This window comes from Elephantulus edwardii, unplaced genomic scaffold (assembly GCF_000299155.1).
Source record: "Elephantulus edwardii isolate Elephantulus edwardi_28Jun2011 unplaced genomic scaffold, EleEdw1.0 scaffold00022, whole genome shotgun sequence".
Lineage (NCBI taxonomy): Eukaryota > Metazoa > Chordata > Mammalia > Macroscelidea > Macroscelididae > Elephantulus > Elephantulus edwardii.
The window spans coordinates 6,440,757-6,457,261 of record NW_006399772.1 but is presented as its reverse complement, the minus strand read 5'-3'; the positions used below and the strand labels follow the sequence as shown (position 1 = coordinate 6,457,261).

The 16,505-nt window shown below is 39.0% G+C and overlaps 1 protein-coding gene across 2 annotated transcripts in view; it reads left to right on the top strand.

Moving 5' to 3' along the window:
• The window catches only part of RELN (reelin), a 633,193-nt gene that overhangs the window by 282,313 nt on the left and 334,375 nt on the right, over positions 1–16,505 (top strand). For both annotated transcript variants that reach the window (XM_006882611.1, XM_006882610.1), the window contains exons 5-6: positions 3,714–3,746; positions 6,837–6,915. In XM_006882611.1, coding sequence (XP_006882673.1) covers positions 3,714–3,746; positions 6,837–6,915 — 112 coding nt within the window. The remainder of the gene's footprint in view (positions 1–3,713; positions 3,747–6,836; positions 6,916–16,505) is intronic.

Here is a 16,505-nt window from a genome sequence, read left to right as displayed (position 1 = left end):
TGCACTTTTCTCCTTGAAAATTGAAAGAAAAACTCTTCCATTGTTATGCATTCCCTCCCTCCAAGTCCACTCCACTGTGCAGCCTTCATTCTGGACTCCTGTCATGACAATAATACCCAATCATATATCAACTTTTCTTAAAAGTGTGTGCTCTCCTCCCTTTCTCAAAGACCAAAGCCCATTCTTTAGGATCACTTTTGTTCTTTGTCCAAGTCTGAAATGACACAGTCCAATTCTCAGGGACAAAAGTTACCAGTTTAAGCCATTTGGCAAATTTTTATCTTAACTAGAATAAGTTCTACAATTTCAGACTCAAAGACACTAGAGAACAGGGTCAAGGTGAGAGGTGAGCAGGAAGTAGTCACAAATCAATATTGATAAGTAAAATGTGGAAATTAAAAGCATCCCAGCAGTATAGATGACAAGTCAGACTCAGTTCTTTGGCAGATGGCTGGAAAAGGAGCACGTGGAGATAGCTCACTGGGTTGTTGTTTGTTGTTAAGTGCTCATGAGTACTATAACTCATTACAACCTAAAGGTCATGAATCTGAAACCTGCCCTGTCGTGTACCATCCGGAGCACCCCTGACATACTTGAACTCACTATTACTTTCACTGTGTCAGTTCATCCCGCTGAAGATCTTTCTGTTCTTTCCTGGAAGGTGGAAGGTCTTTCCTTCCACCTTTCTTAGCAGGGTGTCCTTTTCCAAGAAACAGTACCTTCTAACAACATGCCTAAAGTGTGTGAGATGAAGTTTCACTCTCCTTGTCTCAAGGGATCACGTTTCCTACACCTCTTCCAGGACATGTTTCTTTTTCCTTTTGGCAGCTGGTAGCCCATGAGATAAAGGATATTCAGCCCTTTTCTCCAATCCCATCACTCAAAGCCATCGATAGATTCTTCTGTCGTCCTTAGGCATTCTCGTGGTATAGCATATAATGTGTCAGGCTGCCACCCATAGAGTTCAGTTCCACCAGCTCCTTCTTGGGAAGATGTAGGCAGTCTCTGTAGGTAAAGTTACACAGCCTCAGACCCCACTGGGAGGTCATTATGAGGCCAGATTGACTGGCTGGCAATGAGCTTGAATTTTGATGGTTTTTAAGTCACTTTATAAAGTTGATAAATTAGGACTTTTCTGGAAAATATATATTATAAAATTAAGTAAAAAAATAAAAAAAGAATAAAGCTCTTTATACCAAATCTGTATAATTTAGGACTTTAGTAATTCATCCTTGTTCACTAGTATGACTCACAGCAGGTACTACCAGCTGGCAGAAGAATAAACAATGTTGAGCTGGGTTATCTATCCTCAGTTGACTTATTCTAAATTTTCTGCGATATTTGTACTCCAGTAAATGTGGAAAAGACGGTGAACTACTTTCAGGTGTAGACAATTTGTTTAGACATCATCAATCTAAATTGATATGATCATTTACTCAGAGAAGATTAGAAAATGAACTTCCTAGGTCCTGTACTTTACTAGATTTTGAATACTTTTTATCCTATGCATGTGTGAATATTTTTGAAAAAAATGTATGCCTCTCAGTAGGCTTAATGTGTATAAAGAATGTTCCCCCTTTTGAGGCAAAGATGCTTCTCTCAGATAGTAGACTTATATAGTAGATACTTATATTTTAAAAATTACTGAATTTGAGTTCTGTGCACAGTGGTTTAAGCACTAAACAGCTAAGTGAAAGTCAGCAGTTTGAACCTACCAGCTGTTCCACAAGAAGAAGATGTGACAATCTGTTTCTGTAAAGATTACAGCTTTGGAAACCTGGGGGCTAGTTCTCTGGCCTTATAGGGAATTGAAATTAGGTGTGAAAACAATGTATATGAACTTTGTAAGTAAACCAGTGTAAAATAAAATTTTAAAAAATGAAAATAATTTTTAAAAAAGAAAAAACTCAATGACAATGGGATTTTTATTAATGCAATTTAAAATTTGGACAGTTATGGATGTTTAAATGGCGTAGATCACTTATACTAAAGAACTTTCTGATTAAAGTGTATCTTGTCACTTTCCCAAAATATCCTGAAATGTATTTTAACTTGGAAGTGGCTTACAGTTCATTTTAGTATTGATTATCTAATACCAACTAAGACTGGTATTTTGGATTGGAAATGTTTTTGGTTTTGAGGATATGATATATATAACAACTATAACTATAACAACTCTAACTGTAACTAACTAGAAATAGACATAATAGAAATTTGTTGTTATGTGCCGTCGAGTCTCTTGCGACTCATAGTGACCCTATGTACAACGGCCCTAAACCCTGTTCTATCCTGTGCCAATCACACTGCCTCTAACACACCCATCCCGATTACCCCAGTCACAGAAGCCTTCCCCTCCTGCTCTGTCCCTCCACCCTCCCAAGCATGATGTCCCTCTCCAGGGACCTGTCCCTCCTTACAACATGTCCAAAGTATGTCAGACAAAGCCCCAGAATCTTTGCCTCCAGTTGTTGTTGTTAATGCTGTCAAGTTATGTATTATTCATAGTGACCCTATGACCAACATAGCTAAACCTTGTCTAATTCTGTACCATCCTTATCATCCTAAACACTCTTGAGCCCATTGCCATAGTCCTGTATCAATCCATTTATTTGGAGGTCCTCATTTCGTTCACTGATCCTCTATCTTTCCAAGCATGATCCCTTTCTAAGGATTAGCTTTTCCTAACAACTTGCCCAAAGCATGTGTGATTGTTTTGCCATCCTTGCTTCCAAGGAGCACTCTGGTTCCGTCTTCTCCAAGACATGTCTATTTGTTCTTTTGACCATCCACGGATATTCAGTACTCTTCTCCAGCAACACAACTCCGTGTCCTCAATTCTTCTTCTGTCATCCTTGTTTATTGTTTATGAGGTGTTACATAAAAATAGAAAGCAATTCCAACATTACCAGTATCAACAAGGCATTCTTCAATCTTTTGTAAGTTTTGAAATCAATTTACATTAATACTTTCAAATACAATGAAAATCTACTATGTATTGATTCATCTTAGAATAAGGTGTAAAATATATATTATTGGTTTTTATTTAGAGACACTTTATTTCAACATAAATTATTTTACTTTTTCCAGCTAGCTCACAAATTGAGATTTACATTTTCTTTGGAGCTTCAAATTAGCATATTCATATGCAGTGTGATATCGGTGATAAAACATACATCATTCTGCCACCTTTGGGCTTTGATTATTGAATAATAGTCAAGTATTTCTTTTGTTTTTAAAAAACCCATCAATTTCACTTAACCTTCAGCAAAAGTTTGTAGACTTCTCTGGAAATTCAGCCAGTAAACATTGTGTGAAACACACACACACACACACACACACACCACTAAATACATGGTTTTCTATTTCTCTCAAGTGTGCCGTAAGTTGGCAAAATTTTTAACATGTACGTATGTATATGAAAATATATTGACAAGTGTGTTTATGATACTTTTTATAGAGTCTGCTTCAGAAAACTAAGCTGTGTGTACTATATGAACATGTGTATCATATAAAACAACAATCCAAACATCTGTCAACTTTTATCTGGTGTAGCTGGATAAGCATGGGACTTGCCCATCCTGATAAAGATTAATATTTTTGTATCTTGTTGGAGTTTGAACTATTTAGTATTTTATAGCTGTACTTATTATTTAGCACTGGATTTTGCTTTGTTGCTTACCACTTGTCTTTTCTGTATTTCTCTTTTGATCTAGCTCCAACAGAGGCCACTCTGCATCCACAGCTAGGTAAGTGTTTAAGATCCTGTTAACGACAGTTAACCTCCTATGTTCTCTACTTGACTCACCCTCTCTGGCTTTGTGGGATGGTGTAGTGGAGGTGAAGAAATTATCCTCTCCTGTTCATAATTGGTTCATTGAATTTAGAGTCAGGACCAGATCATCCTTGAGTTCAGAACTTTCCAGAGCTAATTCTTCTCCTGCCCAGTTCAGGGCTAGTGTACCTGCTAATGCCCTCATGCTTGAGGTCTTGCTGTGTCACCTACTGGGGAGTGTTCTAATGCTGCCTTTTCCAGAGCCTCTACCAACCATAATGCATAGACTTGGCCTAGAATGGTAGCAGAGAGAAGTGTTGGGGAACTAAGGTCATTTGAAATTAGACTGTTGTAGAACAAGGAATAGTATATCCATTTTTTTAAAAAACAACAGTACCACATGAAACCTAATTTAAATAGCTATCTGTTTTTAGTTAAAGGCACTATAGAAATTAACCACCTCTCATTTTTCTCATCATTTTTTCATCATGCCATCTGTGTATTTCATGACTGAGAGTTCTTAAGGCAGAGATACTTAGTGATTGAAAAATACATATCTGGAGCCAAACTGTCTGGTTTATCTTAGCTCTGCCACTTACTAGCTAAGTGACAAAGTACAAGCTACTAAGCATTTCTGTGCCTCAATTTCATTATGAGTAAAATGGCAGTAATGAAGGTTCCTACCCTTTAGGGTTGTTGTGAGGACTAAATGAACTTGTACTTATTTATTAAGTGTAACAGTAAATAAAATGTGTTGGCAAATAGATAAATGCAGAAAATAACCACTAAGGTTTAGCCAATTATTTTTTAAAAGTCCTCTAGAAAACAAGTGATATATCTAAGAGTTAAATTTCTCATTTGAGTCAGCAAAGAGTTGCTTTAAAAGCAACTTCCTCTACCACACTATTTAATAGAAAGGAAGGGGAATCATGCTAGCTGGTTCCAGCCCTTTCTGATGTCTCTCACTGTGGGACTTCCAGATAGGTCAGTTGTTTGTCCCGGGGGCTTTTTCTTTCAACCTCTAAACCCAATTAATTTCTTTTTCTCTTTGGAAAACATGCCTTGAGACACTCTACTTTTATGTAATGCTTCAGCTTGGGGCCCCTCTTATTTGGCAGATGAACGTGAGCGCTTAGAAGCATGCCTTCTGGCAGCCAGGGTGTGCTGGTGACCGCTGTGGCCCAGCCGCATCTCAGCTAGGCTGGGTATCTGTAAGAGCCGCACCCTGTAGGCATTTTAGCCACTGCAGCTACCTGCTGAGAGGCATCATTAAATCACTCCTACGCACTGAAAAAGCTCAGCACTCTCTCCTGGGTAAATCCAGACGCTCCCTGTTTTTATGCCTAAGGCTTTGTCTCAGCAGCCATGGCTCTTAGTGCTGCTCAGTGCTGCTGATTCACTGCTTTCCACTAGTTTACGGTGTGCTTACCTGCTGGCATACCTGGGACTGCTTATAGGTGGCAGTACCACCAAAGAGAATTGGAGATGATGCTTCCAGGTATTTGGAGATGGTTTTAATTAATTGGTGATGTCAGAGAATTATTTCTGAGTATGCCAAAGAACCTAAAAATAGTACTTTAGATAATTTAGACAGAAAGATTAAAATATCGACTGTTTTTCTGTTAATCTGATAATATGCTTTTGAATTTTTTTTGCATGTCAGTAGTTTATTCTATTTTTTTCATTGTTCAACTTTTTTTTTTTATTAATTTCAATGAACATCTACAGAGATTTTGGGCTTCCATTCATTTCATTGTTGCACTTTTCTCTCCGCTCACCCCACCCCCATCCCCAGTTGACTCCTCTCCTTGAAAAGCAAAAGAAAACTCCTTCATTGGTACACAATCCTCCTGAATTTATTTTTTTTAAAAAAGAAAAGCATGTGCTAACTAGTTCAGACAAGATTGCAAAGGAAAGGGGAATTCTGTTGAGCAGAAGCATACTTCCTGAACAAATCATGACAATCAGACAGAAGACTCTTAAGTCCTAAATTAATTTTTACAACTTGACTAGAAGTAATTATCATTTCTCACACAACCCTAAATATAGACATATTGTAGGCCGACCATGAAAAGGCTCTTGTTCGTATATGCCACTTCAGTGGAAACACCTTCTACTCTGGTTTATGAAGTCCTTCCTCCCTGTTGTCATCCTCAGAGTCCTTTTAGAGCTTGAACGTGGATATTTAACAAAACCCCAGGTGTACTGGTAATATATCTAAAACCATGGATGAGTCCCAGCATTCTCCTTTCTTTTTTATTTTATTTATTTACATAGGTAAGTTCTTTATGCAGGTCAGAGGAGAAAAAATTTTAAAAAATGGAACCAAATTAAATAAAAAGTGAATGAATATGAGAACCAGGAGAAAAAAACCAGAGCAAGAAGGGTAATAGGAGCCAGAAGAAGTTCCGGACCAATAATGACCAACAAATTGAGCGGACAGTAAAATCCCAGCATGCTCTGTCCCTGATGGGTTTACAGTGACTCGGAGTCTGTTCTGGGTGGTGTCTTGGAAGCCGTCGTTGACTGTGGAGAAATGCAAGACGAGTCCCAGCTGGCCTTTCCTTATCTGTTACTACTGTCTTTGGTCTTCCTGCCACTCACACCCAGTGATCACTTGCTAGTTTTCTCTTTGAAAGTTCTTGTTCCCAGACTCCTGGGTGTCTAAACAAGAGTTGCTGGATGGTGCAAGCACTTAAGTGCTAGCAGACAGGTTGATTGTTTGAATGTACCTCTCCCCTGATGGAAAATCAGAAGAAAGGCTCTCTTTTTCCATATAAATTACAGCCTTGACACCCTATGACTCAGCACATATGTGGTCACCAGGTTGCAGAATCAACTTGGTGGCAACTGGCGACAACATCAGGCATCTAACTGGCAGCAGTCCCTGGTAGTTTGGGGACAAAGCAACTATCATTTACTGCTTACTTGAAATTCAGTTTTCATTTAAGATACTACTATTCTTACTAAATGCATTGTGATTACATTTTTGTTTAGCAAAATCTGTCTGTTATAGTGGTATAATTGTTTTCTAAGTGCTGTTTTGTTTTGTTTTGTTTTAAAGCTGAAATACATAGTGACAGTATTATCTTACGAGATGACTTTGACTCCTACCATCAACCAGAACTGAATCCAAATATATGGTAAGTTACAATACTATTCACTTTGATTTGCCTAATGGAAAAGAAGGATGATGACTTTTAGGAATAATAGCTCTTCAAAATTAAGTTATTCTTTGGCAGTAAGGTGTCAGGGATCGCTGATGGCCTAATGGGTAAGGAGTTGCACTGCCAATCCAAAAGCAAGTAGTTTGAATCTACAACTGCTGCACAGGAGAAAGATGGACAGTCTCCTACCATGCGATGTACGGCCTCTGAATACCCACAGGAGGATCAGATCTTGGTCAGTTTCGACTCAGCAGGAATAAGTGAGTTAAGGAATTAGTGAGAATTGTTCAGCTCCTGAGCTGGGCTTCACATAGATGGCATGACTATTTCTTGACATCTTTTAAGAACCAAAACTAGATGTCAAGTGTTGAGAATATTTCTTTTTTTAAATTACTATTAATTTTTATGAACATTTGCAAAAACTTTGGATTTCCATTCATTCATTCATTCATTGTTACACTTTTGTTAAGAATATTTCTGTTGCTCAAGTTCTTTACATAGACAAGTTTATGCTCTAGTGTATCTTCTCACTATGTTTTTATAAATTAAATGAAGAAGAATGGTTTATTTGAATTGGCTTCTGATTTTTTTCATACTTCTAAATAATGTTTACGTCACTGAGGCTCTGATGGTGTGGTTGGTAGTGTGGTACACTGCCCTGCTGCAGATTGACCATTTTATCCCCGAGAGTGTGAATCCACTGGTTGTTCCTGGAGAGCAGGACAGTCTGTTCTGGTTAAGACTTACAGCCTTGGAACCGAACGACGGGTTGATACCAGTTGAAACAGACTCAGTGAGAGTGAGTGAGTGTGAGGGAGTCTCTCCTTAAGCAATGCTGGCAGTGTAGTAGGTAACGTGTCTGGATACTAACCAAGGAAGGACAGTCCAGTCCACCACTGGCTTTGCAGGGAAAGGATGAGAAGTCTCTTCCTATAAAGATCTGTCATTGATGGGTGTTCCGTCAAGTCAGAACCAAATTATAGCTGACCCTCCAGCCAGTTTTCAAAGGCTAGAAATTGCATGAGAGGAGATTTTTCATCTTTCTCCCATGGAGCAGCTGGTGGATTTGAACCATGTGCCTTTGGGTTGCCAGCACAAGTCCTTACCACTAGGCCACCAGAGCTCCCATTATAAAGATTCATAGACTTGGAAACCTGTTAGAAGGTCACTGTGAGTCAGAATCAACTTAATGGCAGTGGACAGACTCCTGAGGCTGTTGAGGTGTGTTTTCATCGCATTTTTGATGGCAAAGAAATGAACCAGAATTTATTTAAAACATCTCGATTGCATCATTTTATATATAAATCTGCTGGCATTATGCTGTATCTTTTTACTGACTTCAGAAGAATATTACTCTTGCCCCAGAGTGACAATCAATCTTTACAATTTGAGGGAATATGAATGTCTGAATTTGGATTTCCTGTAATATTAGATGTTTTGCATATGTAGGTAAGAGCTCAAGTAAACTAAAAACTCTTAATATAAACTTTAAAATTGTCAGTGGAATCCAAGCAGTAGTGAGGACTGAAAGAATAATAGTTCTATTCTTAATATGCTATCATTTCTATTTTTACGTTCACTTGTGTGATAAAAATCTAATAATAGTTGCTCAGTTTATTTAGTAAATTAACAAAGCATGTGGTTGGTTACTTTCCTCAAATAGGATTTAATTTAGAAGAGGAAACACTAAAACCAGACAGTTTGAAAAGCCAGAAATATAGCGTAGACATCCTAAGTATAAATAAACTCAAAGCAAGCTCAGTGCTACTGATCCATTCCAACTCAGAGGCTCCGGAGGACAGAGGAGAAGTTCCCCGAAGGGTTTAACCACTGTGCAACCAGGGATACCTCATAAAGGTGATCTCTCATTGCCACTGAGTTGGAACTGACTCCTGCTTGGTTCTCCATTGGCTCGCTGAGGCTGGAAAGCACAGAGGAGGAGATGGTGCGTCTTTCTCCCTCAGAGCCACGGATGGATTTGAACTGCCAGTGAGTTGTGGCCATTGGGAGATTAGCACAGTTCTCTTTATAAATAACATGCTGTAGGAGTTCTGAATGATAATTTCCTGGAGCAAGTGACCGACTCTTGAAGTGCTAGTGTTCCAATACTAGAAAAAGGAATTTTCATGTCCTTTTTTAGAATGAAAAACAAGTTTCGATAGTACAAATATAGGGGAAAATACCAGTCAAAAAATCCTAAATTTTACATACTATATAAAACTTGAATATATACTAAATAGAAGTACCCTGAAACAAAAAGAGAATATTTATTGAGAAAAGAAAAAAAAACCCAAATTCTGACTTTCTAAGAACATCTTTACTGATTAAAATTCTCTACTTCTTCTGATATTTAGCTCTTTTAACTTCCATTGATAAATTCCAAAACTAAAACGTGTTGATTCTGACTCATAGTAATAATATAAGACAGAAAAGGAGTGCCGTGAAAGGTTTCTAAGGCTGAACATGTTTGCTATAAGCAGACCACGTCTTCTTCCCCCCAATAAGTGGTGTGTGTGTGCACCTCTGACCTTTCGGTTCACATTTGAGTGCTTAACCGTTGCACCACCCCTTTCCTCTAATAGAGATGCTATCAAATTATTCATTCCAATGCAAGTTCATTTTTGTCAAGATAATTTATTTCCTTCAGTGAGTTTTCTTGTCAGATACAAAATGTGACTTTTATGTGTTGAAAATTCTGTTGTTTTTTTGAATCAATAAAATTGGATTGATTTTACTTCACCATTTTTATGACTGATCTGAAATATGCTTTCTTGATCAAAGGTATGGATTTTATGTCCTTTTTACTTAACTACAGTGGAGGGTTTTTCCTACTGTTGGAAAAAAAGAACAAAAAACACCCAACCAACCTTTTAACTTTAAAATCCAACTGCTCCTATATAAAATATACTTCAGAGTCATTTTATCTTATCCCTTATTGTTTATATTCTCCTTCATTTAGCCTCTAAGATTAAAATAAGCTAACAAATAAACACCTGTGAAACTTACTGAGAGATTATTTTGTCATCAAAAAGAAACAGAGGCTCTTGAGATTGTTGTTATTATGTACCATTGAGTTGGAACCGAACCATAGTCAACGTTCCAGTGGGTTTTCATAGGCAGTAAGTTGCATGAGAGGAGATTGCCTATCCGTCTCCCACTGAGCAGCTGACGGATTTGAACTATGTGCCTTTGGGATTACAACACAGTTTCTTACCAGTCTGTATCTGATTCGAAGAAATGACTGGCCATCTGGGGAGTTTGAGGAAAACAGCTGTTTCATCTCTGGGCTGTGCTTCTTTATCTTTGAAACTGGGGTGAATACTGTCCTCGCACTATTGCTTTAAGGTGAGATGAGATAGTGAGTATGGAAAGCTCTGGCATTATGCACCTTTGTAGGTGCTCAGAGAATGCTAGTTCCATCTCTCTGTGCCTCTTCCTTTTTCCTGCTCTCTCTTCCTTCTTTCTTCTTGCAATGTATTTGTACCTTGCACTCCTTATCCCCTCTAAGCCTAGATAGAATAAAATATTACTTTTTAATATAGTCTTCAGTTACCTGTTTACAAAAATCTTTAAGACTTTCATCATCTTTAATGAAATACCAACATCAGACACTCTCACTTTCTCTCTCTCGCTCGCACGCGTGCGCACATACTCACCACACACACACACACACACACACACACACACACACACACACATATAGCATTTTTGCAGAATCATAGGGGAGAAGAATTGAGCTTTGATGTCTTGAATCCTTTAAGGGTAGATAGAAAGCCCATGTAGTTAGAAATTAACACCTAGTAATGGCAGAGTCACAAAGTCAGTTTTCACTCGAATGAAACCTCTCTGTTCTTGGGGGACCTATTTTCTCAAGTAATTTGTATCTTTTATAATACTTTCTTTGATTATCTTTATACAAAAGGATAATTAAAAACCCACCAGAGAGAAGTAGAATGCCTGATACGTCGCTTGTGGCCAAATTCCTGTGGCAAAGCATATCACCAAATAATTTGCCACAAGAGAATGATGTGCTACTTTTTATGAGCATTTTTTTTTCTTCCTATGGGGTTCTAAGAGCTTTCATAATTTTTAAGAAGGAAGAAGAGAAATTAGCACTATGGTTGGAATAGAACCAAGACATTATTTTTCATATCTATTAACCCAATATGGAAAGTATTAAGTGCCTAACTAAATACATACTCAGTTTTATTGAAACTTTAATATATATACTGGGTGGAAAGTCCAACGAATACAACTATATTAACAATAAGATCTGAACCTTCATGCCATGACCCATATTTGCTTTCTCCCAAGGCAGTAGTTGTTAAGAGTTTCTGTGAGTCGTTCCAAAGATTAGACTCACACAAAATGCTGTTGTTTTTATATGTCATCAAATCGGAATCTACTCAAAGCTGACCCTCCAGGAGGTTTTCAAAGACTGAAAATTACATGAGAGGAGATTACTCATTTTCTCCCATGGGGCTGCAGGTGGATTTGAATTACATGCCTTTGGGCTGGTAGCACAACTCTTTATCCACTAGGCAACCAGGGAAAATATGCATTTTCTCCATTGACTGGCATCAGAGAATGAGATTTTCCTTCATAAAAGCCAAGCTGAGCCTGTGGCCATCGTACTCACACTTGTGACAGAATAGAGCTGCACATAAAATTCAATGGCAGTGTGCTCCTAGCAGGAGAATCATTTCACATACTTTGTGTATGCTGTTATTGTTGTTGCTAGGTCCATTTGGGTCGAATCTGACTCATAATGAGCGTATAAACAATGGATCTGAACCCCCTCCTGTCCTGTGCCATCTTCACACTTCCTGATGCACCAGAGCCCATTGAGGCCGTCACTGTGTCAGTCCACTTGGTTGAGGGTCTTCCTCTCCTTCACTGACCCTCCACCCTTCCAAGCATCATGTCTATCTTGAAAAAATAGCCTCTCCTAACAGCATACTGAAATTAAGTGAGGTGAAGCCTCTTCATTCTTCTCCAAAGTGCACTCCAGCTACACCCTTTCCAAGACTTATCTGTTTGTTCTCTTGGCCATCATGGGATGTTCTGTGCTCTTCTCCAACACCACACCTCAAAGACATAAGTAATTCTTCTGTCATCCTTATTCATTGTCATGGTGCTGTTTGTTGGTCCATTTGTAAGAATGGAAAAGATTTGATGGCAGTGGCTTTGGGAGAGAAATCTTTATTTTTTTAAAAAATAGATAAATGTACCTAATTACCAAATGCTGGAATTGGTAGCCCAAGTGTTCAAAACAGTAAAAATCTGAGAAATGGAATACTTCTTAGTATTTCTGATTGTCACACTTACATTAATCTTTCAAATAGTCTGTCAAGCAAAAGAAAGCAGAGTAAGTTCATCTATATGAGATCCAGACAAGATTATGTAAATGATAGAATTCAGATCATTGGTTGTTTCAGTGATGAAGGCTTGACATGGAAGTGGAATCAAAGAACCTTTTGGGGTGATGAGCATATTATATATTTTAAGAGGGTATGCATTTGTCTCTGTGACACTGATATGTCAGTGCAATAATGGTTACCCATGGTGGACAGTGTTTGGTGGAGCGCCCCGATTAAAACAAACTTGGAAGCAGGAGTGGCATCTACCTCCAAAATAGCTTGCCTCTGGAAACCCTATGTACCTGAAGAAATGATGAAAGTTATACAAAGTGTTCAGGTCTTTCATTCATAGGGTCGTTATGAGTCACCTACAACTCAACAGCACTTAACAACAACAACAATGTTGTTGTGTACCGTAGAGTCGGAACCAACCCATAGCTGACCCTCTGTCAGGTTTTCAGAGGCAGTTAATTGAATGGGAGGCTATTACCCATCCCTCTCCTGTGGAGTAACTGGTGGCCTCGAACCCTGTGCCTTTGGGATTGCAGTACAGCTTCTTACCACTTAGGCCACCAGAGGGTATAAGTAAGGAGCTGCACTGTCAACCCAAGGTAGGCCGTCTCCTCCTGTGTGATTTACCACCTCTGAAAACCTGCTGAGCTAGAAGGTCAGCTGTGAATTAGTTCTGACTCAATGAAATGTAGCTAAAATAAAATAAGTTTTATGGATGTGAACGTTCGTGAAAACGGAAAACAAAACACCACCACCCTTGTCATTTGAGCATTTGAGATCTGTATATTTCACCGTGTCTAAATTAGACTTCAATTTAATCATCACAAACATAATAAAACCAATGAGAGAGAAAAAAAATAGAAGATATCTCTGATGCATCACTTAGACGTGTAAAGACTTCCGAGAGTTAAAATAACAAAAGAATGAATGCAGTAAGTTCCTTAAGAAGTATCTTTGTTACAAAGCCAAGGAGAAAGCTTTGGTTTTGTTTAAACAGATTATCCCTTTATTGCTTGTTTTTGGAAGATCACAGAAGACATTCAAAGCTGTAATATCACCAGGCTGTGATGTTCTAGTGGGAGATGTGGGGACTGTTAGAAAACATGATGACAAATGGCAACTAGAGGACAACAGATGTTTCCCCTCCAGCGTAATGATAGAACAGTAATAATAACAGGACGGGCGGTGCAGCGGAGGGCAGGAGGAGAGAGACTCTTCCTTCAGGAGGGGCCCCTGAGATGAGTCAGTCAGCCTGCCAACAGGGACGTGAGACAGGGGAAGAAAGACACAAAGTCACCTCAGACCCTGAAACACGAAAACCTCCGTCCGTTGGTATATGATATGGAGAAGCTCAAAATTTGTAGTTAAGGAAGCTGAAACCATGACTGGCATTGGATGGGATTGCATGACTGAAGAAAAATTCAAAACCACCAAAAACAAACTAGGAGACTTCTTAGTACGTCAAAGATTAATTTACAGAACCAGGAAAGTAAGAGATCAGACCACTCATCTGGTATTCTGTATTGCTAACTTACGGAGACACTTATTTTGAAATTGAGAAAAAGATTGATGGTTTTGCTAAGTTTATTTTTTTATGATGTTTGAGTGAAAGTTCTCAAGTTCTATAAATCATGTTGGTTTTTCATCAGGTTGTTCAATACACATTTTGTATTATAAAACTGTTATGGTGGTGCGGCTGGTGGTGTGCTGTTAAGTCAGAACCAACTTACAGCTGAAACTCCATTGGGTTTTCAGAGGCAGTAAATCACACAAGAGGAGGCTATCCATCATTTTCCTGCAGAGCAGCTGCTGGATTTGAACCACATGTCTTTATGCCTCTAGCACAATGCTTCTTACCACTAGGCCACCAGAGCTCCAGCCATGATAACATTACGGGTTATTATTGTAATTAATTAGTTAAAATATCTGAGCAACGACTTACTGTATATTGCCTTTTCTTCACTTAACTTACCCAGTTACAACTTTTTTTTTTAATATGGAACGCTTCACGAATTTGCATGTCATCCTTGCGCAGGGGCCATGCTAGTCTTCTCTGTATCATTCCATTTTTAGTATATGTGCTGCCAAAGCGAGCACCAGTTATAACTTTTTATTGCTCCTCTCACTCCCTCTGATTCTTGGGAGCCATCTAAGAATAAATTCTAGCTGTATGTAAACCTTTGTCCATTTCTTTTAAGGAAAAAAAAGCAATTAAATAAAAGAACACCAAATATTGCGGTTTTATTATGAGGATGATCTAACTAGAGTTGTATTTGGTGATTCATAGTTTATCCTGAAGGACAGAAGAAGTCAAGCGAATGGTCAAACTGCTTTGTAGGTCAAGGCATCGTGAGAGGGGCCTCGGGTGGTGTAGTTGTTAGACAGTTGTGCTGCTAATTCAAGGGCTGTGCGTTGGCCTGTTTGAATCCCACCTGCATCTCTATGGAAGAAAGCTGCACAGTCTCCTCTCATGCAATTTACAGCTTCAGAAAACCTTCAGGAGAGAGTCAGGTATGAGTTGGTTTCAACTAGACAACAATGAGTTTGGGGTTTTGTTTTATTATCTTGGAATTTCTTAAAAAAAAAAAACAACAAAAATTAGGAATGACTCCCCTACTTAGTAGCTAAAGTATGTGAACCTGTAAAAGAAGTTTCCAGAAAACCATAAAGAACTAAAGCTGATGAATACTGTCACTAAGAAATAAACTAGAGAAAGAACTAAACTGTGCCACACAGGGAGCAAACTTATGTCTGGGGAACCTGTGTCATGCCAGCCGATAGCCCTGACCTCGGCCACCAGAGGGTCAACTGCTGAGAGTTGCCAAGAAACTTTTTTGGTAATATTAGTCACCTTGAAGACATGCAGCTTAACACAGTTAAATGATAAATGAGTAATATAAACTTTTTTCCCAAAAGCAGGTTGTTGTTGTTATGTGCCATCGCGTTGCTTGCGACTCACAGCGACCCTCTACAAGAGCTCTAAACACCATTCTATCCTGTGCCAACCTACCATCTCAAACGCACTCATTCCCACCACTCCAATCACGGAATTGATCCATCTCATCGAAGGTCTTCCTCTCCTTCGCCACCCCTCCACTCTGCCAAACATGATGTCCCTCTCCAAGGACCAGTCCCCCCTTGCAACATGCCCAAAGTATATCAGATGAAGCTTCAGATCCTTGACTCCAAGGAGCATTCTGGCTTCACCTTCTCCAGGACAAACCTGTTTGTTCACCTAGCAGTCCATGGTATATTCAGCACTCTTTCCCAGCACCACTCAAAGGCATCAATTCTTTTTCTATCATCCCTATGCACTGTCTCTCTGATGCATAGCACATAATTGTAAAGACTATAGCCCGGATCAGGCATGCCTTAGTCTCCAGCCTGACGTTGTTGCTCTTCTCCAGCCTGACGTTGTTGCTCTTCAGTACTCTTGAGAGGTCCCTCACAGCTGACTTTCCCAATGCAATTTGTCTCCTGATTTCCTGGCTGCTGTTACCATGAGTGTTGACTGTGGAACCAAGTAAACTAAAACTGTTAACTATCTCAATCTCTTCACCATCCATACTGATGCTGCAAAAGTAGGTATTTATAAGAAAATATGAATTTATATGCCATTGAGCTGGAACTGACTAATGGCTGATGCTTTAGCAGGTTTTCAGAAGGAGTAAATCACTCTGGAAAATATTGCTCATCTTTCTATCACAGAGCAGCTGGTGGATTCAAACCACGTGCCTTTGGGTGAGCAGTGCAACTCCTTACCACTCGGCCACCAGTGCTTCCTGCCCTTGCCAAAAGCTCTGAAATCTCAGTCCTTTGATGGATTGCAAAATTCCCATTTGATTTCTAGAGCTGATGGCCCAGTCTTCTGATCTTCTGTGAAATTGTCTCTGTCTTCCTTCCTCTTGCTTTCTCTACATCTTTGCACTCTGCCCATTTTTTATTTTAGGAATAACTTTTTTTTCATATTATGGTAACCCCCCCCCCCCGATGACTTTCTCCTCAAACCTTTCTTGCCATCTCTCATCTGCCTTCCCTCTCCTTTCCAAGATGTAATTGCTCTGGGGGAAAAGCTTCATCTAAAATAGAAAGGTTAACCAGGCGGTGTCCCACTAAGAAAATAAGGTATGCTTCTGGAGACTTCTTATTTCCTTCTTTAATCTCTGTTTTAGATGACAGAAACAAGAGCTCATT